We start from the raw sequence: 25,229 nt of genomic DNA on the forward strand, positions 1-25,229 counted from the left end.
ACTTAATCTGGCAATTATTTCTTTACATTATCCATGCCCTCGTATCATGTTGCAGTAGTGAGGATTGTAATTAATTAAAAATAATTTTTTGAAAGAATTAAGTTCGGTTTTTATGTAAATATGCAATATGTCGAAAATTTTTATGGACGAAATTGGTAGACTATGGACGAGGTTAGTAGATGATAAATTTTCTTCTAAAAAAGCATTCAAGAGGCGATGAAATTCTCTTTTTATCGGTTTCAGGATAGAATAACTAACCAGAGGAAAAAAGAAACAGGATAGTGTGTGGAATAGTTCGCTTTTCTGAGCTTTACAAGGACTAAGGATGCGTACCTGTTAACCAGTCTGAGCACTTTTCAAATTTTAGACACTCGATGTTGGTGAAGTGCAAGAAGTTGGTTCACTAAGGTAATGGAATCTCTATTTCGATTAGAGAATAGAAGAGGGAAAGCAGTGTGATATCTACGCCGCAGATTCTTTCACTATTCAGAAACGTGAAACCGGTTCTATGGTCCGTTCTATCGAATTAAAATCCCGGTTGTAGAGATTATTATCTTTATAACGGAAGGCTTTCTTTGTTATATTGCAGTTATCGGGATTGACGTTGCGGATAAAACCCGGCCCGTTTTGAGAATGAAATAAATGAATGTATAAATATGACCGCAATATTCTCAATTATTCTGCATTCCTATTTTATAAAATGCACGAAGCAAAAATTGTGTTATTTGCAGCATCTGGCTGTAGCGCATTTGCAATCACTGCGTGTTTGGTTGTGATCAGTTCCGCATACATGATAATAAAAGAAACTGGCGATGAAGTGTTAGACGAGATACAGGTATTTAATTGTGCTTCTTTGAATACCTGAGAAAAGGTAACTGAAGCTGAACTATGAATCTTAGAATTTGAAAGTGTTTTGCCTTTTATTTTAATCACTCCAATCTGATTGGATGAATAAGCTGTTTCTGCTACATGCTGAACTCTAAATTTAGAACTTTGAAAGTAACTTCGAGAAAAAAGTAATCCCTTTACTTTTATGCCAAGAGGGATAAGAGTAGAGGGATTACTTCTTCATTACGGTTGTTGTTTCCTGATTTAACTATGCTCCCTGATTTACAAAATTGATTGTAATTAAATGAGTAATGAATGAATCAAAGTGGAGACAACTGATGATAATCAAAAGTGTTTTTGAGGTTTTAATACTGAATGAATTGCTTCGTAGCTATTCTTTGTCCAGTGAAAATTTGATTGTCTTAAAAAATGTTAGCAAATGCTAACTGCATTTTTTAATTATTATCTACTTCTTATATCAAAGAATATATTATGGTACTTTGCTACTGTTTTCATTAATCTTTGCTTTTTTATCCCTTTTTTGTAATTTTTATAATTAAGTTTCCATTTCTATTTAATATCTCATAAATTGCACCTCAAAGTTTATACTTCTCCAGCTCTTTGAAATCTCTCGTAAAATTCCCTGTTTTATTATTTTCCAACCAGCACTTTTTTAATACTTACAGTTATCTCAAAAATAAATGTTTCGAATTTCAAAAAGTTTTAAAAAAATTAGTGAAAGTCATAAAAACAAAAAAGAGAAGTTTGTTGGGACACCATTGTCACCATTGATCACAATTCCGAACCATTCTTATGCAGGAGATTTAATTCATCTTTTTGGGAATGTAAATTTACTCGGATAATTGAAATTACACTGATTTTTTCTTTTTTATTCATAGTGCTGATAGGAATATTTAGTTTAATAGTTAGACTTCCTTGACACTTAGTAACTTTTTTTAGAATCAGTGATAAAAGTAATTCAAATTTCTGCTTTGATGAGAACAACACAATTTTTAATCACTTTCAAGATAATTTACAATTTGTTTTACATATTTTACCTACAAGAACGAATGTATTGATCTATTTATTATATGTAAAAATGGAAAATTCTTATTTAAGTTAAGAGAATAAATACGAGAAATTGACATCATTTTGTTCTGAAAATCGATTGAGTAATCTGCACTGGAACAACTGACGTTCTGAATGCAAGTAGGACCTGAAAGCACTTTTTCAATTGTAAAACTTACTGCAAATAGTAATAATACTGATAATCTGTATAAAGTTTCTGAGACATTTTGTGTAGGATGCAGAATATTTAAGAAGTAAAAATTTATTTAAAAGAAGAAACAGAATCACGAGGTAATAAAATATTGTGTTAGGTTGAATAAAAAGAACAAAAGACACTTTCAAAAAAAGAGAAATAGAGAAAGTGTTTTATTATTGTTCTCAACATTGCGTACTAGCATTGGCTACGTATTAAAAAAAAATACGCATTCATAATAGTTAATGGAATCAATAGTTTTACAAGTAATGCTTTTCGTGAGAACCAGAAATTTGCTTCCAAAACCACTCAGTCCCGATTTTATAAAATCATTAAGACTGAGTTGTGGAACAAACAGACATTTGATGTTTTAATTATTTCGCAGTGTAATATTCTTATCGCGAACTTTTTTCTTAGAATGCTACTTTTTCATGTATCGTTCTATAGAATGAAACAAATAAAAGTGTGGACATTATGATATGAGTTATTTGTAAGTTTTTAACTAAGAACTTTAGATGAAATTCTGAAAGAACTCTTTCTACTACAGAAAATTTTGATAATTCTTTTAATATATATAGATGTTCCGCGCCGAAATCGATTCAGCCTGGTCGGAAATAATGAATATCCAAATCATTCTTAGTCCGCCTAGCCAACAACGCGATAATCCATTCAGTAGTATATTTCGACAAAGACGTCATATGTTCTCCAACTTGCCATCCTATTGCATATGTGAATTACCGAAAGCAGTTTGTCCTCCCGGACTACCGGGACCTCCTGGTCCATTCGGCCAGAAAGGACGTATGTTTTTTCGTTATTGTTCCGTTATTGTTCTTGTTCCGTTATTGTTCCTGTATCTGAATTTATCATATAGAAAGAAAGAGAAATTTCACGTCAGATTCAGCAATCACTTTTTCAGAGCCGGGTTTACCTGGATTACCCGGAGAAGACAATACGGTAATCTACCCATCAGTAACTTGTCCGCCACAAGATGTGCCTTGCGTCAAATGTCCGGCTGGCCCCCTTGGTTTACCCGGATCAAATGGACCAAGAGGTTCCGAAGGTCCAGCTGGAATTCCAGGACAGCCAGGACATCCGGGTCTTGCTGGACTACCAGGACTACCAGGGCCATGCGGTGATGCTGGTTTACCAGGATCGCCTGGTGTTGTTGGTCCGCGCGGTCCACCAGGCCAAGACGGATTGCGTGGAAGAGGAAAAGCAGGACCAGAAGGAATATCAGGCTTACCAGGGTCTCAAGGGGAACCTGGATCGGATGGACAGCGAGGAAATGATGGAATACCAGGGCCAGTAGGACCACCAGGACCTATTGGTATGCCAGGTCGGCCGGGAATGAACGGACTTCCGGGAGCACCTGGTAGAAAAGGTCTTTCTGGAAATGACGCCGCTTATTGCCCCTGTCCGCCACGATCTACCGGATACTACAGTCGATTTGTGCAGTGATTAATTTGTTTAACCTGTATGGCTAAGCAAAAAAGCCATAAATTTGGAATATTCATTCCAGACATTTTATATGGATTTTTAGATTTTTCAAATGAATTGGTTGAAAAGTAATTAGCTTTATTTAAATCGACAAATGTATAATAAAAGTAATACATACTGTGCAAAAATAAAAATTAGATAACAACTGAGTGGAAAAAAAGCAAATGGGTTTTCACTATAAGAGAAAAATTCAGTTGTTAATGAAAACATCTTTTCAAATATCAGTTTTCGGGGATCGATCTGTGAATGGATTCAACAGAGCGTCATAATTTTGAAAGTGAATATTTGAAACGAAATCAACGAAAGAAAGATAGCATCCTTTATTTTAACTAAAAGGCTTTCCTTAGTTGTTAAAAGCCATTTAAGGCCATTGAAACTGAATAAAGACGGTGTTTTATGCTAGGTACTTTTTCATTACTAGTTTTAAAAAATAGAGTAATTAGTTATTTCCACTTTTTTAGCAGTACTTTTAAACATATTTCATCGCTGTCATGTCCATGCCTCGAGCATTTTTTGCTTCATCTTATTTTCATCATGTAGTTGGCGACATTCAGTTTCCATTTTTAATGGACTGTCCGATCGTGTGAATAATCGCATATCATGAATTTGCCGTGTACTCAAACGCTGAATTCATGTTTTGAAACTCAATCAAATTCTTTTTTTAAAGTTCAATTTTCTGAAACCTAATTATTTTTTAAAACTTTCAAACGTTGTAAACTTTTAGAAGACATTGGTTTCTTGAATAAATGAGTAAATAAATATAAAATTAAAAGTGCTCACCAGAAGGGTGTTACTCGTTTCAGGACAGGCACTGGTAAATGCCTTATAATAACAAATCAGAGAACACTCCAAAGTTCTGAAAAAGTGGAACATTATCAACTTTTGGACCTTTATTTTTGTATCAATGAACTTTATCTTTTCTATTATGTTATTATTTGACTGACTATTTAATTGGTTAATTTACTAAGATTACCGAATTTCACCAAAGACATAAAGCCATATAAACTCTCCTGCTTCTCATGCTCGAGAAATATGCTGTATACTGGCTCTATTTTTGAGGTATTCCATAAAATTTGTTCTCGATTAAGCGAGGGAAGATATTATTCTTTCCTTTGTCTATTTTATCATTACTATTGATTTAATTCTTATTACCATCCATTCTATACTAATCAAATATTATCTTAGAGATAATATTTGATTAGTATTAGGGCATATTAAATTCCTGAGCAATACCCTGAGAAGATAATCATTTGACAGCTTCCTTATTATTATTGTGATGGATGTATCGATACATTTAATAGCTATCCGGTCTTCCGGTCTGGTTAACCAGTTTCATTGATTCATTATAGGAGCGATTTGATGAAAAGCTTTTAAAAAAAGTTCAGATCTTTGTTTGTGGCAACAGTGCATTGAAAAGTACTATAAATGAGAATTAAAGAGCTTGCGAGATTGAATGTTCGAAAGGGATAAATTGCTTGCAAGTCAGAAATTAAATCGATAAATATAAAAACATCAGTTTCCAACTTGCAGTGAATTTTGATTTGATTTCCATTATTGCTGGGTTTGTCGTTGTTAAATGTACATCGTTCATTGCAAACTGAAGTGATAATGTATAACAAAAACGGCATAGTGAATCAAATTTTTGTCTTTTACAATTATTCTGAAACAGTGCTGGCAGAGAAGGATGCAGTCGTGAAATTTAAAATTTAAAATAAATATCTTTTTCAACCAAAACATTTAAAATTATTTCTCTTTCAAATTCCCATGGTCCGAAATTTTATATTTTTCCACTTTCTCTTGCTAAACAATTATGGAAACAAGTTGAATAAAAACCAATATCTTGAAAATTTCTTGACCCAAACTATTCATGAAGAAAAATTATCTTAATACCAAAAATTAATCAAACCGAAAATTACAAACTTACTTTTGTCCACATCTGGTGATGCTTTTTTCAGACAATTAAGCTGGTTTTCAAGCTCTGTAACAAAGAGAAATTGAAAATAATTTTAACAAACTTTTCAGTATGTTATACGTACTCTAATCAACATGTTTTAATAATTTTGGCATGATAATGACTTCATTTAAATAATTCATGATTGTTCTTATTATAGTAAAATGCTTAAATTGAAAATAGTGAAAATGGAAGAGCTGTTTCTAGAAATTCTTTCGAAAATCAATTAACACTGAAAAACAATCACATAAATTATGATTTCAAACTTTCTGAAAAGAATTGAGAGGAACTTCTTTTACTTCAGCAAAATAAGAACTGCAAGTAATGATAGCAATTCTGATTTGATTTTGAATTGAAATAACCTTCATAAAAATCAATGCAGTGCAGACGATAAAAAGTTGTATAATGATAAAAACGGTATTGATTAGGTGGACTGCATTTTTGGTTACACAATGCCGCCGATTCAAGTTTTTCACATATCTAGAAACCACTAAAAACAGAATACCCAAAATTAACTAACTTTATAATAGAATAAACTTCAAAACTTTTAGTACTTAGAAAAGCTTACAATAAAATTTTTATTAAATAAAAAAATTCTATCTAAACTTGCATTATAATTCAAATTTCATTTAATTTAAATTTCCAATCAGTCTATCGTTTATATTTGACAAAAAATCATTTGTTTGCAAAGCTAACTTTTTCAAAATTTTCAAATTGAAAAGTAAAGGAACGTTCAAATTTCAGAATCGATTTCAAACATTCTTTAAGGCATCTGCTTCCTTCCTCTTCATTCGTCTCCACATCTGCATAATAAATTTTTAATTCATTATGTCGAAAGAAAATTTAAATATTGTCTGAAATTTTTACTGCAAATATATGAGATATTATGCGGGATTTTTTCCAGAAACCGAAAATACTAAAACGAAAGAATTCTTTACAAAATTTAAAAAGAGTCAACCTCTTATTTTAGCAATTAAAACTTATCGAATTTTGACACTACTTAAAAGTTGGCTCATGTTGAATTAATTGGAACATAATTTAAAAATCTTTTGTTAAATGTAACTTGGAATATCCGAGATTGATGACTAAATTTGAAATGAGATAGGTGAAATTAGTCATATATCATAGAATTAAAAAAATACATGAACAGTGGATGACAATTTCAAGAACAACTGTGATGATGAAACTGCAACTGATCGTCCCCATTAGAAATGGTAATGATTAGAGCTTGTATTGATCTGATAGCAAATTTAGGTCGTTTTAACAAACTGATGCTCCTGCTACGAGGTCATCATTAGATGTCCAATTGCAAATAATAGAAGACTCTAATCAATTAATTAATCAATTAAGTACTAAAGCCAAAGAATTATTCACTCGTTAATTAGGGAATATTTCAACACATCTATTGAAATGAATACATATGATTACTAAAATTATCAGTGCATTTTTTCTGTTAATTATAATGTTTCTCATAATGTTATGAATTTTGAATTTTTAAAATTGAAACTAATAAGATCTTGAATCATATTCTAACTTTGATCACCACTAAGAACTTTTGGTGAATGATTTAGAGAAACTAAATTAATGAAAAAAATTAATTAAAAAAAAAAAATTAATCTATAAATATGATTGTTCTGCTGTGATATATTTGGTATTCGTTCTGTTTTTATGCTATGAGTACTCTATATTGAAGGAAATGCAGCGTTCTTTCTGCTGTAGTGTAACTAAGTTAGTATTCAAGGATGAATTGTTGTCACTGTTGACAGCAGCTTCGTCTCATTGTCTTTTCCATATGTTTTGTTATCACGAGTAAAACAAAAGAAATTTTTTAAGAAACTTAGTAAGTAATGTGATCAGTGCTTTCTGTTTATCAGTGGGCACGAAATTCATTGTTTACAAAATCTCTTCCATATAAAAGATTGTTGTACCTTTTGACAAAAAAGCTTTTAGCGAGTACTTCTCCTAACTTTGCTTCATATTCACTTCTTTCAACTTTTTCATTTTTTATCTCGCTTATTAATGAATAATTTGAATCTCTAGTTAACATTAATATTCAAGAATTGCATACGATATTGCTCGAATAATTATTTTATACTTCAAAACAATCAAATACATTTTTTGAAATGCCAATAGGATCTGTTGTCCTCTTCACATTCAAGTTTTTGCAACTTATTACGCGCCATTATGCATTTTTCTCTGCTTATTGAATTGTAATGAAATTTAATGACTTTGTTAGAATTTAATTAGCATTTTGTTCACATTTATTGACATACGATTCAATTTTGCAAAGAAGTTAGAATGCATTTAAAATATGTTTAATAGAAATGACCTTAACTTATTGTCTTCTACTGTGATCTTTCCACTGTTGAAAAGCCATTTTAGACTAGCTTTGATCCAACAAAAAAACATTTCGAAAACTGATTGACAGGAATGGAAAATGTATTGCTAGTACGGAAGGCATACTGTAAGAAGTAAATAGAAGAGATTGAAAAATTTGAATCAAAAGAGCATCAAATAAAATGCGCCTTAAAGTTTAGGACCACCAAGAAACAGCGATGCTTTAGCTCAATTGTAATATGAATAGGCAAGCAGACCTTTTTGGTTGGAAATTAAATATACAAAGAGACAAACGAGAAAATTCGCTGTTTAAACTTTTATCCAACAGCATTTCAACGTACTTTCTTTGTGCTGTATTTTGGAGTGACATTATTATTTTTTAAATTTAACTAATTAAGGCATAATTTTGATTGAGTTTATTTGGACACAAATCTTTTGGGAGTTTTCTTGCATTATTACGTTGCGAATTGAAATTGTTTTGCTGTGTGTTTCTTTTTTTCCTCTTTCAATCCGTTTACCTTTGATTCTAATTAGAATCAAAGGAAATGGTTTATTTTTAATGTTAGCCACTACAACTAAAACAATAAACTAGTTTTTGGTTTTCAATGTATGTCCAGTTTATAGGAAATGTCTAAAGAAGAGAACTGTAAGCGATATTTTGCCATAAGTAAAAAAATGCCCAAAGGTTAGTGTAATTTTAATAGAATTTCCGACAGTTCGTATAATAACCATTTCAGAACTTTTAAGTTGTTTATATATTTTTGAAAGTGAAAGTTAAGTTATAACTTCGAGTGGACACATCCCAGAAAATAATGATGTAAAATAAAAAGGAAAACGATTTAGATGTGAAACGCCATTGCGGAATTTGTCGACAGCACGGAATGCTAGTGGAAACACGTGGCCATCACTGCAATCGGAAGAACTGTAACTGCTCAAAAGTAAGACATAAAAACGCGATAACCGACTTTGAGTAGCCGGGATCAGTTGGACTTTTAAAAATTACTCTCGAATTCACTACGGCTTAACTCCTTTTTTCTTTTGTAAATAAATAAAAAATAAAAACACTTTTATATAAGCTGAAAATAAAGAATTAATTTTACTCAGCATGAAATCTAGGCAATTTATGATTTATATCAACATAAAAACAACTATTCATCTACGTGTTGCAGTGCTTACTGATACGTCAACGTCGACAAATTATGAGCACGCAGATCCGTATACGCCGTGCGCAAGATAAAATATTTCAGCGTACTTCGCAACTAACTCAAGCAACTATTACTCCGCAAAATTATTTTAATGAAAATGATCCGGCAGTAAGTTTATTTGCGTAGTGAATCAGTAGTGCAAACAACTGATTCTATACGAGTTTGAAAAATTAAAAATTGAATTTCAATGTTTTAAAGTAAATGATCTTCGCCTTTAAATTCCTTTTTTTGGGCAATTAGATTTTTGATTGACCGTTCTTTTCCAAGTTATGAAAGTGATTTTATCAGTATTTGGAAATAAAGATTTTCTATTCAGATAAAACGAATTATGATAACAAAGAAAAAATCTTCGACTATATCACTTATTAATTTTAGTCTATTCTTAAGATATTTCAGATATACCACTTTAGAAAAGTAACTAAAACAAGTACCGCAACCCAAAATCAATGCTACATTTGTCAAAAATGCAAAAATCATGGTGTTTTGGTTTGGAAAAAAGTATGTTATTTAATGATTTGCAAAACTTTTTAGATTTTATAGGTTTCCAGATAAATTTCTGAATAAATTGAACTTGAAATTGTGTTTCGAATGACCATTTTTTAAATTCTTGTAGAGACAATGAATATGCTGAATAAAAGATGAATTTAGGAACACAAGAGACATTGTTTATATGCTAATTGTGCGTGTGATCAATGTGAATTGATCGAAAAGAGGCGAAAATTAGATCAAATTTTGAAAGCCTCAAAACTTAGATCTAACGAACACAAAAAAGAACGAAAAACTCGTAAGCAACACTTTGTTCATTCAATTTCACAATTGTTTTAAAATATTGTGAAGATTAATCTGATATCATCGAAAGGAGTTAGTCTGATTTACTGTGCAATTACATGGTGCTCAATTGGTGCTTAGTTAGAAAAAACAAAATTCTTTTAGTAATATATGCAGCTTGGAATCTTTTCGATTATTTATATATATATATAACGAGAGAGAGAGGGAAAGGGAGAGGGAGAGAGAGAGACTAATCATTCATTCATTTGGGATTCGTAGATGTGCCAATATCAGTGAATTCATTCACTAATTCAAATATGCTATCGATATTTACTAATCTGGACAAGAAGTTGGTAAAACAAATTTATGACCAAGATTTCGCTGAAATACCTATTCCCATTCCTGAGATGGACTTGTCATCTTATACGGTGAGCTAATTATTTAGTAAAAGTTAATAATTATTCTCAATGAAGTAATTTGTTTGTTCAAAATATTGATGAGAGCTATTATGTAGGAAAACTTTTTCAATTGATTTTTTCTTTCAATTTCAAATTGATTTTTTTCAAAGTGGACTTTTCAATTTTAAAGTAATTATATGAACCTTAATCCGATAAAGCCTTCCGGATTTAGTCAATTTTAACCAAAGACTTATTGAATATGCATAAAATTGTTGTAGTTTCAAAGATTTACAAACTGTTCCTAAATGGAAATACGTCTGATTAATCACTGATTAATATTCAGCTGTTGACAGCGAGATCCGAACTTTCGGCTGAAACGAATATATCGCTGGCAACCTTCGATGAATCTAAAAAATCAGATGCAGTTTCATCTAATGGCTTAGTATATCCGATACCACTGAGACCCCAGTCTCTTTTATTACCCATTACTGCTGTAAATGTGCCAACAGTCTGCAGTTCGTATAATCCAGCTGATGCAGCAGTTCTGCATACTCTTGCAATAATGCAATTTGCGCTCGGCATTCTTTAATCCTTCTTGCTTACATCTAAGACCAATGCTAATAATACTGCAATATGTAAAATCCAGCGTAATATGTATTTTTGGAATTTTCCGCCTCACATGCAATACAGTCTTTTAAAAACAATATTATGAACAATCACTGAAGTGATAGTAATGCTTCATTTAATATCCCTCCTAAATTTTCAAAACAAACAAAATTTAAATGAAAACTTCTTTTTTCAATTTGTCATTGAAATCTCTCATTAAGGATGATCCATTGCAGTTTAGAATCATGTATCTCTAAATAAATAAAATCAATGAAAAAAATAAAAATTTTCGTAATTTTTATCCGAAAAATTGTAAATTGTTAAAAATTGTTATTTTGGCTGTAAAAGGTGGAAAGAATGCTAAAAAATTATGAAAATTTCTTCTCAGTTTGAACTGATAACAATTCCATCATGAAAATCAATGAATTTCTGGAAATTTGAATATGGAAATTTTTTGAAAGTAGAATTTTTTTTAAACCTAAACCATCATTTGGTCGTTTCCTCTTTCAGTTCGATTTATAATATGGAAATTTTTTGAAAGTAGAATTTTTTTTAAACCTAAACCATCATTTGGTCGTTTCCTCTTTCAGTTCGATTTATTCTAAATCTTTCGTGTCCGCAAGTCTAGTCATTAAGACGTTTTATTGTCAAACGATTCTACGACTAGTCCATTTTGATTGTTATTTTTTTAATATTTTAGATTAGTTTTATATAAATGGCTTCTTTACCTATCATCAATGAATAATTGTAATATACCAGCCTTATTATCAACTACTGTGCTTTGATATTTTATTTTCAAAAGTTTTTAAAAATCAATTTCTTTATTTGTAAGCCTATTTTCATTTCATGAAAGTTCAGTCTGCTTCATTCACACGCTAATTTGAAGAAATGTAACTTTTCTATCTTTGTTATACCTAATAGCAACTTGCAAATAAATTTTTATTAAGGCCAAAATTAAAATTTAAGCTTTATTAGTGCTGGAAAATGTTGATTTTATGAGGGTCCAAGAAACGAAATAATACGATGACGGAATGATTTCTAAATAAGCAAATGAAGAAGCTGAAAAGGAATCTGCTAGAAGAAAATGAACTTTGGAAAGTAACTTTAACTGCCTATCTAGTAATATCTTCTTCATTTGCTTAACACTTGCCTACAATTTCTCAGTTCCTATCTGTCTGCTTCGTACCATTTATCCTTTCTTCAACTGAATGACGTCGTAACATTTTTATATCTTAGAAATGTTTCATGCTAACCTTTAAAACTATCAATAAATGATTAATACTAATATGTAGTTGTGTGAAGAACGAAACATGAGTAGCGAAGAAGGTGATTACGATGAAGCTGCAAACTTAAAAGGTGTGGAAAAAATAAAGAAAAAAGGAGGCCGTGGACGAATATTATCAAAACTTCGGGAAGTTAGTCGACATATAAAGTCACGTATTTCACGTGATCGGTCAATATCATCATCATCACAATCAACGGAATATAATGAAAACAGCAAATCGAAGGACATTAAAACTGAGCTAGCTGAAAGTGAATTCACCGAAACACCGATGCAAACCACGGAAGCAGTTTCGTCGGATCAAGAGCTGGTCAGTCTTTATATGTGCTTACATGCTATACAAGTCTCTAACTTCATACGTAAAGTCGGCTTTATTATTATTATTTTTTGGCCTTTCAAGCAAGCGCCAGACATATTTGTAAAGATGATTCAAAAATTATAAACTTACTAAAAGCTAGATTAAAAAAAATCAGAAAAGTGAAAACCAGCATTGAAGTTGCAGTACGTGTATCTCTATATGCTTTTCATGATCTTATAAGGTATCCGAAACAACCAGTTCAACGGATAATTCGCGTCACACTATTGCATTGCGTAAGAAACGAAGAGTTGCTGTTGTTCAACAAATGACTGAGATGGAAGATGAGACGGAAGATCTTGATGTGTTGCAGTCTTTCACTGTAAGCTTCAAACCTTTATTGAATTAATCGTTACTTTTTTTAGAATTGACTGAACTTTCAAGAATCTTAAACTTCAACGACTGAAAAAAGACAAATTTTATTTCAGGTACGACTATATATATTTGAAGCCCGTGAACTTTATGGAAATAATTTAAATCCTTTGCTCCGCGTGATCTTAGATGGTCGTTGTCGTTCTAGTCTATCACAGCATAGTACAAATTCACCACGTTGGAATGACTCTCTCTCTTTCACGGTCCAAAAGTCTCTCCAAGATATGATGCGAACATGTTTGGAATTCAGAGTTTGTATCAGCTCTTTTGTAAAGTTTCCTGTATTTCAAGATCTGATAAAGAAAAACCGTTTGTGACGTATTATATGCCTTATCCTAAAGCCAAACAAAAGGAGAAGTTCATTATGATCGACCATTTACATGTCGCATTCCCTTTTCGGGAATTTGAAAGAATTTTTCAGAATATATGAAAGTATCTCTTTCATACTGATGATAAAACAATTAAAAAACATATATCCATACGTTTTACCTCTATGGTTACTCTAATTAAATCTATAAAACTATTAATGCAAAATTTTGGGATAGGTTTACAATGCTCGACAACTTGCAAGTGATACATTGATCGGAGGATTTAAATGCGAGCTAGGATACATTTACAAATCAGAACGACACTTGCTTCAAGAAAAATGGCTTGTTTTAAGAGCTGACTATCAAGAGATTGAAGCAACTGGAGAAACTGATCAAATTGCTTCTTCCGATATACGTGGCTTTCTGAAGGTTCTAAATTTCAATTTGAAGTATTAATTTTTGGAAATCCATGCAAAAAATATTGTAAAGTGCCATGGAGTTTTCTGGCCAACATTTAATTCAATTCTTCTCTTTTTAAAAAGATTAAAGACCTACTGAACAATAAATGTCATAATCTCTGTTAAATTCCTACATAACTTTTAATATTTTCTTTAATTTGCTCGACATTAAAATTCATTCATTATGTGTTTAAAAGGTATCGATGAATGTACGTCGAAGCCTTGATCCAACACCGGCACCATCGTTACGCAGTATGGTGACACATGACGACGAGGACATTTTGTTCTCCGGTTCATTAATGCAGTATACCATGCTGGTAATTATGTAGTTGAAAATTATAGAAACGTAGGAAAGAATGTGACTTAATAAGACAAAAATGTTTCAGACATTAAATAGTGCATTTATAATTAAATTTAAGCTCAATGAGTCGAACGTTACAGTTATTCATTTCCAGGTAAGAATTTTTCAATTGTGCCAAATAGCTGATCATTTGCGAATACACAACAATGATGTTGCGAAGCTCGCTGTCCAAGTACAGGTGTACAGAGTTACCTTTCAAAAATAAAGTGTATATTTTTGATTTAAAAAAAAAAAATTATGAATTAAATTTTTTAGATTGGAAAAGAACGTGAAATGACACACGTTTTGCCAGCTCTTTATGAAGTGGTTGATTTTAACGAGGAAATCATGCTTCCCGTGGTTTGGCCAACCGTTGTTAAATATGTTCGTTAGTCATTTTTTCAAATTAAACACCTGAAGGAAAAAATAAGAGTGAAATATTACTTTTGTTATGGAATAAGTCCTTGAAAAGTGAGAAAGTGCAAACATGTCACAAACTATTTTGCAAATTTTGCTTGAGTCACAACAAAAAATTTATTTTAGATATCATTTCGTATTATTCTCGTTTATCAGACAAAAATTCGCAAAAAGAATGCGGAGAAAATACTGGCTACTGCCCACTTAAATTTATCTGATATCTGTCAATCGGGATATGTGAATGCAATAGCAAACGGTCAATCTACCTCTGATAATCAAGGGTTCATTTTTATATTCAAGACTAAGTACCAAAAATAATAACCAGGAATAAGCTAAATGGTAATTTCTTTATCGTGCCACCTTTTATAGTTTTTTGCCAGTATTTGGTCCATCGTATATAAGCTTTTATGCTTCAACTGAACAAGAAATATCGAGAAAAGTAGAGAAAGCAATACGAGAAGGAAGACGACCAGGCGACTGGTATTAATTAATTCGTTCTTGTTAACAAATTTCCTATTTGCTTGGGACAAAAAATAAAATATCAAATTGCAGTTTTGTTGCTCGTGCGCTTATTGAAGTGATATGTTTGGAGGAAAACTGTGGCCAAATTTGTCGTGATTTGATAACTCCTGATGTTGTGTTATCGTTAAAACCACAACTACGTACATCAGAATATGTATTATTGTCTACATTTTTTGCTGTAAATATGATTCATCCTAAACTTAAGTAAGTTTCTCGATGAATTTTTTTACTTAATTTTTCCAATATGAATTTGTCATTTGATGAGAAATTTCTGACTTTTGCCTCAACAGATCCAAAAATGTGCGTTTTTCGTTGAGTATAGGAGAATACGGCAATCGAGCTTACGGAAAGGTACCAAAATGTACGGCACGAACACTTTCGGTAACTTTTTTCTATTATTTATATTTCTATATCTATGTCTATATTACTGTGTCATATCGAAGATTTTAGAACTTTTTATGGATATTTTAATGTTAAATGAAACTCTGACATTAAAATAGCACATTAGAGGACTTTGGAGTAATAAAAAGTTACTTATTGTTAAGGTTATGCCAGCCTTTGCTGAGAAGTACTATGCTATGCCATGGGGAAATCACAAGCCTGTTTGTGAAATCCCTTGTGCATGGGAGGATGTTTCGTTTCGAATGAGGCACTCCAATGTTTTGCAGAAGGTACGATAGTTTGATTTTGTTTTGTCATCGCCTGCTATGTCATTGGATGTTACATGTTCAACTATGTTTAGATAGCCAAGATGCTGTTGCACTCTTCCAGTTTGGCAAAGTTGAAATCTGATGGTAAAAGAGAAGCTTCTTCAATTATTGTTGATGCTATTGAACAGGCTTGCGATTATTTTGCTAAATTAAGCAAATGGTTTGTCTCTAAAAATGAAACATTGAATACTTTTGGTTTAATTCCGTTTGTTACTGAAATTAATAGTTACAACCAATCATTTAAATGTTAAAAAGAGATTTCTGCTTACAGCATTGAACAAGACTGGGAATCACCGTTATCATCATCGCTTGATCGACATCGTCGTCTCGTTATTATCTCATCCGTTGTCAAAATGATCGAAGATTTTGCCATACTGAAATATGATAAAAAAGACGTGTTTCAGATCAATGAAGTCAATATCTGTTCATTATTACTGCAATCAAAGAGGGCAATTTGATGATTAAATGGCAGTTTGGGGAACTGTACTCTATGTTACTCCTAGCTATAATTTCTATTTTAATCGAACGATGTATAAATATTAATTAGTTCTGTCTAAATTCCCAGATTGCTTTGAACGATCTGCGGCAGACCGCTGAACTTTTAATGAAAATTTCAAATGAGCCAGAGATGTCAATTCCGGATGCAATACTTTCAATGTGCGATGGCGACGAATTACTTGCATTCGCGCGAATTCCTATTAATGAAGTAATTCTGATTTTATTCAAATTAAATTATCTCGTTCGTAGAGAAGTTATATTCGTACTTTGATAAAGTTAGCTGAGATAGAAAAAAGGCGGTAGCAAATTTCATTTTATCTAAAATTATTTCATTCTGTTGCGAGTCTCACTTATTACACTGGCCAGTTATTCTTAAGGCTGATTATTCAAGGACGTAGAGCAGGTCTATGTTTAGGTTTATTATCACAACAAAGACTGCTATCGGGGAATGTTTTGTGGACGTCTGCGAGCAATAATACTAAAGTGGCCAAGCCATGATGAGAAGCGGGAAAAAAAGGAGCAAATACCAGCCGTTGTTCATCTTCGCCTGTGGTTTGGAAAAGTAACGGATCGCAGCAATTGGGATAAAGCAATTAAGCCTGGAGTAGTTCAATATTTTGCAGAAGTTTTCGAAAATCAACGAAGGCATATAAGTGGTCAGTGGATGGAAACTGACGGGAAAAAGTTCGATTTATTGAAATTTATGTAAATATAGTTTGATGGTACTGAAATGCTGGAAAGGAACTTTTTTGCCAATAAAAGCAAAAAGAATAATCTCTTAGCAGAATGATTTTAGTGGTGAACCCTACGCTCGATCGGATGAAACGGGAATTATTCGGATGTCTGAAAGCGATATAAAAGTGTCTAACGGATGGTCTTATAAGGCAAAAGTTTTAAAATATTGACAAGCCGAATTTCTTTTACTAAATTTGGTTAAAACGCAATAATAACCACTCATTAATAATTTAAGGGAGCATGGAAAATAATGTTCTGTCATGATATGTGGGTTGGACCCGATGCCGGTTATTCACAATATGAGGATGAAATTTTTGAAGTGCAGGAAAAGCAAGATGATATTTGGACTGATTTGTATTATATAGGTGCATCTGGTAACCGTATTGATAATGCGCGTGACCGAAACGCTCCTCCAGGTGATAATTTTGCGTGTGATAACAAATATTTTTTTACTCAGTAAATAAATATTGCTTTGACACTTAATTTCACTCAACTTGAACTGACAGGGAAAAAAAATCTGTGATAAATTTAACAGATTTGGTATTGGAGATTAATTTAATTTTAAGGATGGCGATGGATTGGTGATTGGACGATTGATCTATTTTGTGCAGGTGATGCTGAAGGATGGTCTTACTCTTCGAGTGCAGTTAATTTTGCTAATGATGACGCTGTTATTGACTACAGAGAGAGGTTAATGAATTTACTTTTGTGACTTATTAAATAGTTAGTTTTCATAACCTCGTAATTTATTCAAATCCAGTGAGTAACTAACTGGATTAGCAAAGGATTAAAATGACTAAATGAACTCCTTCAGAGAAGGACATAAATTTCGACGTCGACGTTGGTGGCGTATGAGGACTCTCGGGTCAGGCACAAAAGATATTTTTGAAAATATTGATGCTTTACGAAGAAGTATTGATCCTGAATTATGGGAGGTTATGTCTTTTTCATAAATATAATTTGTTTTTATCAGGCACATCCACTGATGATATTTCCTTTATAGTATGCGAGTGATTTCCGTGAACCAGTACATGTGCAAAAGATGCCTGATGACAAGTACCGCCGTAGGCGATATGTTCGTGAAATGGTATTCTCGGCTAATCTTAGCCAGAGGTTTACATTTATTAATGTTATGTGTAGAAAATTCTTTTCCATTGCTTCAGAAGGACAAATAGAAGATTGTCGATATTATTTTACATAATATCGATAAATTTTCAGGAGAAGACTGGCTCTTTATTTGGCTGAAGATGTTTCAGTTTCACCTCGAATTTATGAAGTAAGGAGAAAATGTTTTAAACATTACAAAATAAGAAATTTGCCAATAAAGAAAGTTTAAGGTTTATGATCATGCAACACGTTGGCAAATGCGTGCATCAATTTTATGGGCCAGGGATTTGCTACCGACAAATCGTCTTGGGTCGAAAGCATTTGTTAGAGTTATATTTCTTAATCGATGTCAAGAAACAGCAATCGTTGAAAATACTATTGATCCGATCTGGAATGAAACGCTTATTTTCAAGCGAGTGCGTTTTCATGAGAAAAATTGATTATTTGAAAGTATGCCTGAGTCAATATTCAGATGTATTCGTCATAGTTGTAATGGTCAACATCTTTCCTTTCTAGGTAATAATATGTGGTGGGATAGCATCCGTCCGTAAAGATCCGCCAGCAATAGTGGTGGAAGTAAGTTCAGAAGATTTTCATTCTTCTGAAATATTTCTTGGACGTTTTATGGCAACACCCTCAGTTATATCGCTTGCAACTGATCATCGTGGAACACCCAATTGGTTTCCGCTATCATTCCGCAAGAATAGGCAGAAGTATGTCATCACAGAAGCGTTAATTTTTCTATGAATTGTAATTTTCTGACTTGAATTTCATTAAATTAGACAAAGCTATCTTAAAAAAACATACATTTCCTTAAAAAACATACATTTCCAGAGGCGCTTTATTAGCATTGTTTGAATTATTCCTGTACGAGGGACAGGCAATACACATTACACCGTTGAAACCGCCACGTAAAAAAAAAAGTACTCGTTATTCAGTACCACGAGGTGTTTGTCCAATTGTCAAAAACTATACAGTGCAAATTTTGTGTTGGGGTGTTCGGGATTTACCTCGGTATCAGGTAGGTTGCTGAACTGCAAAAAAACCACAATTCGTTGTTTTCATTAACTTTATTTTTAAAAAAAGCATTTTATTCAGATTGCTTTGGAAGCGTTTTTTGGCTGATAGAAGTAAATATAATCTTACTCATTGTTCATTTCACAAGACTCTAAATTACAACCAAACTATGTGACATTTCACAGACGTTGTCTTTTGTGCGAACGTTTGTCGACCAACAAATTTGTTCTTTCAAAATGAATAGCGGGCATTGGTTAAGTTTTCGACTGGTCATAGAGGAAGCAGACTGTTCTGTTATTTGCCTCTTAACTCAGTGTCTTTTGCAGTTGTCATTTGTGCGTAATCCATTTGTGGAAATTCGAATTGGTGATAAGACAGCCCGAAGTGACGTGATCGAAGATGCGAAACGTAATCCAAACTTCAAACGATCACTAATAATTTTGAATGAAGTCCAACTTCCTATTCATTTCTATTACGCACCACCGTTAACTTTCAATCTGTATGATAGGCGTTCATTTGGACGTGAACCACACATTGGAATTTGCGTCGTTCATGATTTCGCAAAATATATTAACAAGTTACCAGAGGTCTGCTTCTTATTTTTGTAATAAACTGTTATAATGACTGTTGTTAATAATGAATATATGAATTAGCACAACTATTTGATATTGTCATGTGTAACATAAAATTTTAATTTTTGAGATATTTCAGGGTAGAAAACGGGATATTTATAGTTGGGAAAAGTATGACGAAATGCTGTCTTTCGAGGAAGCTTATGAAAAAGGAGTGAGAATGACGGATTCTGAAGAATGTTTCTTTGGTGATTGCATCATTGACTGGTGGAGTAAATACTATAGTTCAATTGGTGAAAGCGAAAAAGCTCCAGGATATTCCGAGTAGTTTGCTAGCTTGAAATTTCTGAAATTAGAAAAATTCTTTTTTGAAGATAGCTTTGATAATGATATTAAAGAAATCGCACTTATTGTATTTTCGTACGTAATATTCCCTCTTTTTAGTTCTGGAATAGAAACATTACGAGTGTTTGCGTGCCCTCTTGAAGATGTGAGTGAATATTGTGGGTTTTCTGACTTTCTTGACACATTTATCTTTCGGAAGATGACCAAAGAAAATATCGAAATACCAGAACTAATAATACCACGCGGTGAACTCAAAGCTCGAATTTTCATCAGAAGACAGAACAGAATCTCAAATGGTTTTATTTTCGTTTTTTTCACAGAATTCCTAGCTTGGAAAGCTGATTTTGTTTTCTTTAATTAATGGATATTGCTTTTTAGAATGTTTTGCTCTGCCCATCGTAGAATTTGCTGGAGTGACCAAATGCACTATTCGTGTATATATTGTGAGAGCTTTTGATTTGGTCAGCAGACGGAAGGATGGCACCTGCGATGCTTACATTAGTGTGAAGTCATTTTTTTTCATGTATTTAAAAAAGCTATTAAAGTTAGTAATTTACTAATTTTATAAAAAATTAAGGATAAATAATTATAATGAATTTTCTCTGGATGGAAATTTCAGGTGACATGATGAATCATCAGATTAATTAATCTCAGATTTCATGATTAGCTTGGGAACTGCTGGTTTTTTTAACTTTTCTGAAGTTCTTTGAAAAGAATTACTGTATCTTTTATGAAATATCAAGTATTACTTTGGAAAGATACAGATGTGGAACAAAGAAAAAGAAAAATTTACGAAAAGACTACCGGCCAGGTTCACTGGATCCGTTGTTTGGCCAAATGATTGAGATGGAAGTAGAAATACCAATCGATAAAAAACTTGTGGTATCAGTCATGGATCGTCACCGTGTTTTTTCTGGTATGTGAATAATTCTTGCATAGAATTCATTTTTTTCTGTTTTCTCTATTTATCTCCTGAAAGTTGCGTGATAGAACTTAAATTAAGAAGATTAGGCGAAATGTTCCAGAAACTTAGAAAAAAAATATGAAACTTCAAGTATAAAAAGAAGGAGTGTTGCTACAAGATTTATTGCAGATAATGAAATCGGACATACTGTGATTGACTTGGAAAATCGTCTTTTGACACAGTTTCGAGCCACCGTTGGCTTACCGCAGCAGTATATAACACGGGGACCACTCGTTTGGCGTGACCAGCTTACGCCTCTTAACATATTAAAACGGTAAGTTATAACTTAACTTACACTGAACCTTAAAACCTTTAAAGAATTGCTACATTGCAAGTCCATTGTATGAGTAAATCCTGAAATAATATAGGCCTGGTAAACAGTGATTCAGTATTTCATTAACTTAAATTAATAGTTGGTATATTACGTCCTATAAATCTAAATATTTGAATCAATTTTTTAATACCGTTTTTAGCTCTTTTTTGGCATTCGCACATCATTTTTTTAAACAATAAAAAATATGTTCCAGTGAAGAATATGTATTATTTAATTATTCAGACATTGTATGAGGATGAATTATCCCGCACCAGAACTGCTAATGAAAGGAAATGATGTTGGGATTATGATTGCTGGAGTGGCTGTGTGGCTTAGTGATATTGAAAGTGTTCCTCCAAATCATGCAGAGATTTTAGGTCGACCGTTGCAACGAGTAGCGCTTTATATTTTGATTAAGGCTTGTTTTTCATCAAAAAGTTTGGATGCTATAAATTTGATTAGATAAAAACTAATCGAATATCACTCGTTCAGATGAATTTGGTACCAGAACATGTGGAAACTCGACCACTCTACAATGCCATCAATGCTGATAGCGAATGTGGTAAATTGGAAATGTTTGTCGATTTGTTCCCACATGCAATGGGATCAATACCTCCACCCGTGAATATATCACCTCGCAGGCCTCACAAATTTCAGCTGCGTGTGGCAGTTTGGAGTGTTCGTAACGTAATTCTTACCAAGAGAACAATGGGAAAACCGGTACATACACTTTGTTTAAGCGATAATCCAAAAGAGCGTGGGGAATTTTGGCTGTTGCTCTAGCATAGTTTTTTAAAACGTTCTCTAAGTGAATATGTAAAGAAATGCTTACTGATTCCTATAATATTGTGCTTGATATTATTTCAGGCAGCAGATATCTATTTGAAGGTTTTTTTGAACGGAAGTGAGAAAAAAGAGAAGACCGATGTTCATTATCGAAGTCTTGATGGATATGGCTCATTCAACTGGCGTTTCGTGTTCGATTTCGATTTTGATATTTGGGAGAAGAAAATCGCGATGTACACCAAAAAACATCTCTTTGGGTTTCTTTTTTTAAAGAAAATTCATTTTTCAACTTCTGTCTTTTCACGAACTAATGTTCTCATAAAAGCACTTTTTGTAGTTCTCCAATTTCTTATTTTTGCTTTACAAATCTCAGCAAGAAATCGTCATTGTTGGTAGATCCAATACTGTTTGTTCAAATCTGGGACAACAACAAATTTCGGAAAGATGGCTACATCGGGCAACTTGCCCTAGACTTACTATCTTTTGATGGTATCATTTTGTATTTATTACAGTCGAAACGGATTTAAAAGAAGACATAATCTCTGAATATACGTCTTAACGTATTTAAATGCGAAACGAAGTTTAGATTTCAAATTACAAAGTTTTTTATCGGACGAGTAGTCTTCCTGGAAATATGTTTGTAAAGAAAATATCTAAAAATGATAGAAAAACAGGAAAAACTACGATTTGAGAATGGTTCATTTCTTCCATATAAATTAGCTGCAAAATATCGAAGCAGAATCAGAATGAATCAGAGAGGATGGCACATTTATTTTTGTAAATGTCTAAACGAATGGTCGATAAACAGACTTAATTTAGAAGCACAAATGGATGCCGATGAAATGTACAATATTGATTATGCTTGCGAAAATCGCAATCGGTGTAATTGTTGCGTAAAGCGCTGTTTTTGTCGTTGCAATAGCAAAAGAAAAGAGAGAAAAAAGAATATCCCGTTACCACGAGCACCGGTATGCCTGCTTTTTCTGGTATCTCCTGAGTGTTTTTTACAGAACTTATTCTCAAGAAAGGCATCTACATTTTGAATGAAAAAGTATTTTTTTAAATTGCAGCCGTACATATCAGGAAGAGTTGGTCAATTTTCATTATTTCAACAACGTACAACTTATGGATGGTGGCCCTGCGTCAGTATTTCTCTACCTGATGAGCAGGTTATTGCTTTTTCTTTTCGTTATTCTGATTCATTTTTATGCACAATAATTATTCGTGTATTAAATGACTTCTACTACTTTCAGCTTCTTTACAGAAATTAGATTTTGATACAAAGATGAAAAAAGATGATGACTTCACTGCCCAAAAACCATATGTGACTGGCGCGGTAGAATTGGAACTGACACTGCTAACATCCGAAGAAGCAAAACTTGACCCTGTGGGAAAGAAGCGTGGAAAACCAAATCATGTAAGCTTTTGTTAATGTTTGTTCATATAATCTTCTTTTATTTTCCTTTTTTAAGTCTGTATAAACGGATTTTTGATGAAACTATCTTATAAACAGCCCTAACTACTTCAGTTATCAGTTAAAAATTCCTAGTTCTTTTATTTAGTTAACAAGAAAAAATATTATAGTCCTTTTGAATACTACAACATATTAATATTCAAACCTATCTATCATTCTTAGACTGTGATCATATAACAAAATTACATTAAACCTCATGCATATTTTTTTTTAGTCACCATATCTTCCGCACCCGAATCGTCATCGTTTGGATCAGTTCTGGTGCCTTTCGAGAGCTAAAGCATGTTGTTCCTTCTGTTGGACCAATTGGGGTAAACAGTGTGTTGTCATAGTTATAGTTGTTTTGATTAGCGTTATTTTTATTGTCTCAACTGTTTACAAGCTGCCTGATATTATAACTATGAAAGTATTTAATATTCATAGTTAAAAAGTTAAATAGTATGCTGATGAATACGTTCTTTTATTCCTTTTCTGTTCTATCTGAATAAACAAATGAACTAAGCAAACGAACGTTCAAATGACTTCAGTAAAATTAAATAAATCTTAAAACTAGACCGAATCAGGTATTTGATATTTATTTTCAAAGAATTCTTGTTATTATTACCATTATTGATTATCAGTACAATTACTACTATTGTTACTGACAGGAAATTTGATTTTTTAACGTAATAACAATAACATTTCATCTCGGTCAGGAAACGGTTTTTGATGGATAATGCCGAAAGTCACAAGCACTGACATTTGTCAAAAATCAAAGAACCTATTCTTTTAGAGTTGAGGAATTGCGGGCAAAATATTGTCTAGGATAAAAAGGTTCGCAGTGACCCAACTGAAGTCATGCAATACCATCATCATTGCTTACCGATATACGGCAAATTTTAGCAGACCACGCGGGTTTGTGTATGGACTGCTAAAATTCACTTTGTCGTATTAGATAACAATGACGGAATTTGCGTGACTCTATGGGTCTGAATGAAAACTATGAATCTGTTTCATATATACGAGACAAAAGCCTTGGAGATGTTATTTGTGAAATTCGTAATTCGTAAAAGAGAAGTGGTGGAATGCTAGCGAAATGATTCAAAGAGTAAAAAGGTAATTTGGTTGAGTTTTCTTTTAGTCTAATTATACATGCAAAGAGAAAATCGGACTGTTTTAACGGACAAGAGTTTTGTCGAATAGGAGACTAATTAATTAGGCTTTTTCCTAGCAGTTCCGTATTTTAGTTCGAATGCAAACAGAGGATTGCGAGGAAGGACAATAATTTTTTTAAAACATTTTTCGAAATCGATCTAAGAGGATAATGTCTGAATTTGTTTTCCTAGAACCAAATAAATGCGTTTTTTTAACAAAATCACAAATGCCACCGCAAATATCATAGCAAACTTTGATATGAAGTTAAACATTTCGTTTATTTTGATAAATATGTTACGCTAACAATGTTATTATAACATTGTCTGGGAATAATCCCAATATTTGAAATCCCATAAATTACTTAATGTAAAACATATAACCCTTCTTCTTCATTTCATAATTAATCAATAGAAAAACCATTTGAAAAATAAGTAACATTACACGCAGTAAACATGAAACAAAAAGTAAATACGAAATTTTTCAAAAAAATCTTTTCAACAAGAAGTATAAAAGAGACAGCAATTTTGATCTAACAAAAGCAAAAAAAAATGAGTAACCTATCAATTTATATTTTCACATATTAAAGCAATGAAAACGAGACTCATTTTTTGGCGGTAAGATCACAAAAGAAAGGAATAAGTAAATGGCTACTAGCGCAATTATCAGACT

The 25,229-nt window shown here is 32.4% G+C and overlaps 4 protein-coding genes across 5 annotated transcripts; 3 read left to right on the forward strand and 1 right to left on the reverse strand.

Moving 5' to 3' along the window:
• Window positions 1-790: 790 nt before the first annotated feature.
• Bm2605 (Uncharacterized protein) lies at window positions 791-3,547 on the forward strand (the record flags this gene model as incomplete). 2 transcript variants are annotated; one of them, XM_001901751.2, is made up of 3 exons in its annotated part: window positions 791-835; window positions 2,668-2,887; window positions 3,006-3,547. In XM_001901751.2, 3 exons carry the CDS (start codon window positions 791-793, stop codon window positions 3,545-3,547), a joined length of 807 nt encoding a protein of 268 aa, XP_001901786.2. The 2 variants fall into 2 exon arrangements, with proteins under 2 accessions (XP_001901786.2, XP_042937863.1); XM_043081929.1 differs by lacking the exon at window positions 791-835.
• A 528-nt stretch (window positions 3,548-4,075) lies between these two features.
• On the reverse strand, window positions 4,076-6,743 carry Bm1780 (Uncharacterized protein; the record flags this gene model as incomplete). The annotated part of the gene is made up of 7 exons (XM_043081930.1): window positions 4,076-4,210; window positions 4,367-4,442; window positions 5,111-5,183; window positions 5,511-5,564; window positions 5,900-6,017; window positions 6,234-6,340; window positions 6,680-6,743. 7 exons carry the CDS (start codon window positions 6,741-6,743, stop codon window positions 4,076-4,078), a joined length of 627 nt encoding a protein of 208 aa, XP_042937864.1.
• A 1,758-nt stretch (window positions 6,744-8,501) lies between these two features.
• On the forward strand, window positions 8,502-10,834 carry Bma-dmd-8 (uncharacterized protein; the record flags this gene model as incomplete). Its single annotated transcript, XM_001901750.2, has 7 exons — window positions 8,502-8,559; window positions 8,718-8,812; window positions 9,044-9,187; window positions 9,476-9,577; window positions 9,728-9,863; window positions 10,127-10,275; window positions 10,589-10,834. 7 exons carry the CDS (start codon window positions 8,502-8,504, stop codon window positions 10,832-10,834), a joined length of 930 nt encoding a protein of 309 aa, XP_001901785.2.
• Window positions 10,835-12,161: 1,327 nt separating this feature from the next.
• On the forward strand, window positions 12,162-23,853 carry Bm4068 (Uncharacterized protein; the record flags this gene model as incomplete). Its single annotated transcript, XM_043081931.1, has 39 exons — window positions 12,162-12,443; window positions 12,673-12,810; window positions 12,917-13,111; window positions 13,406-13,597; window positions 13,824-13,943; window positions 14,082-14,165; window positions 14,243-14,350; window positions 14,510-14,664; window positions 14,753-14,863; window positions 14,936-15,109; window positions 15,196-15,286; window positions 15,451-15,576; window positions 15,648-15,775; window positions 15,887-16,028; window positions 16,181-16,321; window positions 16,529-16,797; window positions 16,910-16,997; window positions 17,084-17,264; window positions 17,415-17,538; window positions 17,663-17,783; window positions 17,852-17,961; window positions 18,067-18,124; window positions 18,186-18,371; window positions 18,472-18,668; window positions 18,790-18,976; window positions 19,299-19,559; window positions 19,684-19,868; window positions 19,989-20,185; window positions 20,268-20,397; window positions 20,654-20,805; window positions 20,983-21,127; window positions 21,410-21,584; window positions 21,659-21,886; window positions 22,034-22,209; window positions 22,326-22,441; window positions 22,772-22,920; window positions 23,023-23,121; window positions 23,217-23,369; window positions 23,641-23,853. The coding sequence occupies 39 exons, from the start codon at window positions 12,162-12,164 to the stop codon at window positions 23,851-23,853; spliced, it is 6,087 nt and encodes a 2,028-aa protein (XP_042937865.1).
• Between the last annotated feature and the right edge of the window lie 1,376 nt (window positions 23,854-25,229).

Source organism: Brugia malayi (assembly GCF_000002995.4).
Source record: "Brugia malayi strain FR3 genome assembly, contig: Bm_v4_Chr4_scaffold_001, whole genome shotgun sequence".
Taxonomy (NCBI): domain Eukaryota; kingdom Metazoa; phylum Nematoda; class Chromadorea; order Rhabditida; family Onchocercidae; genus Brugia; species Brugia malayi.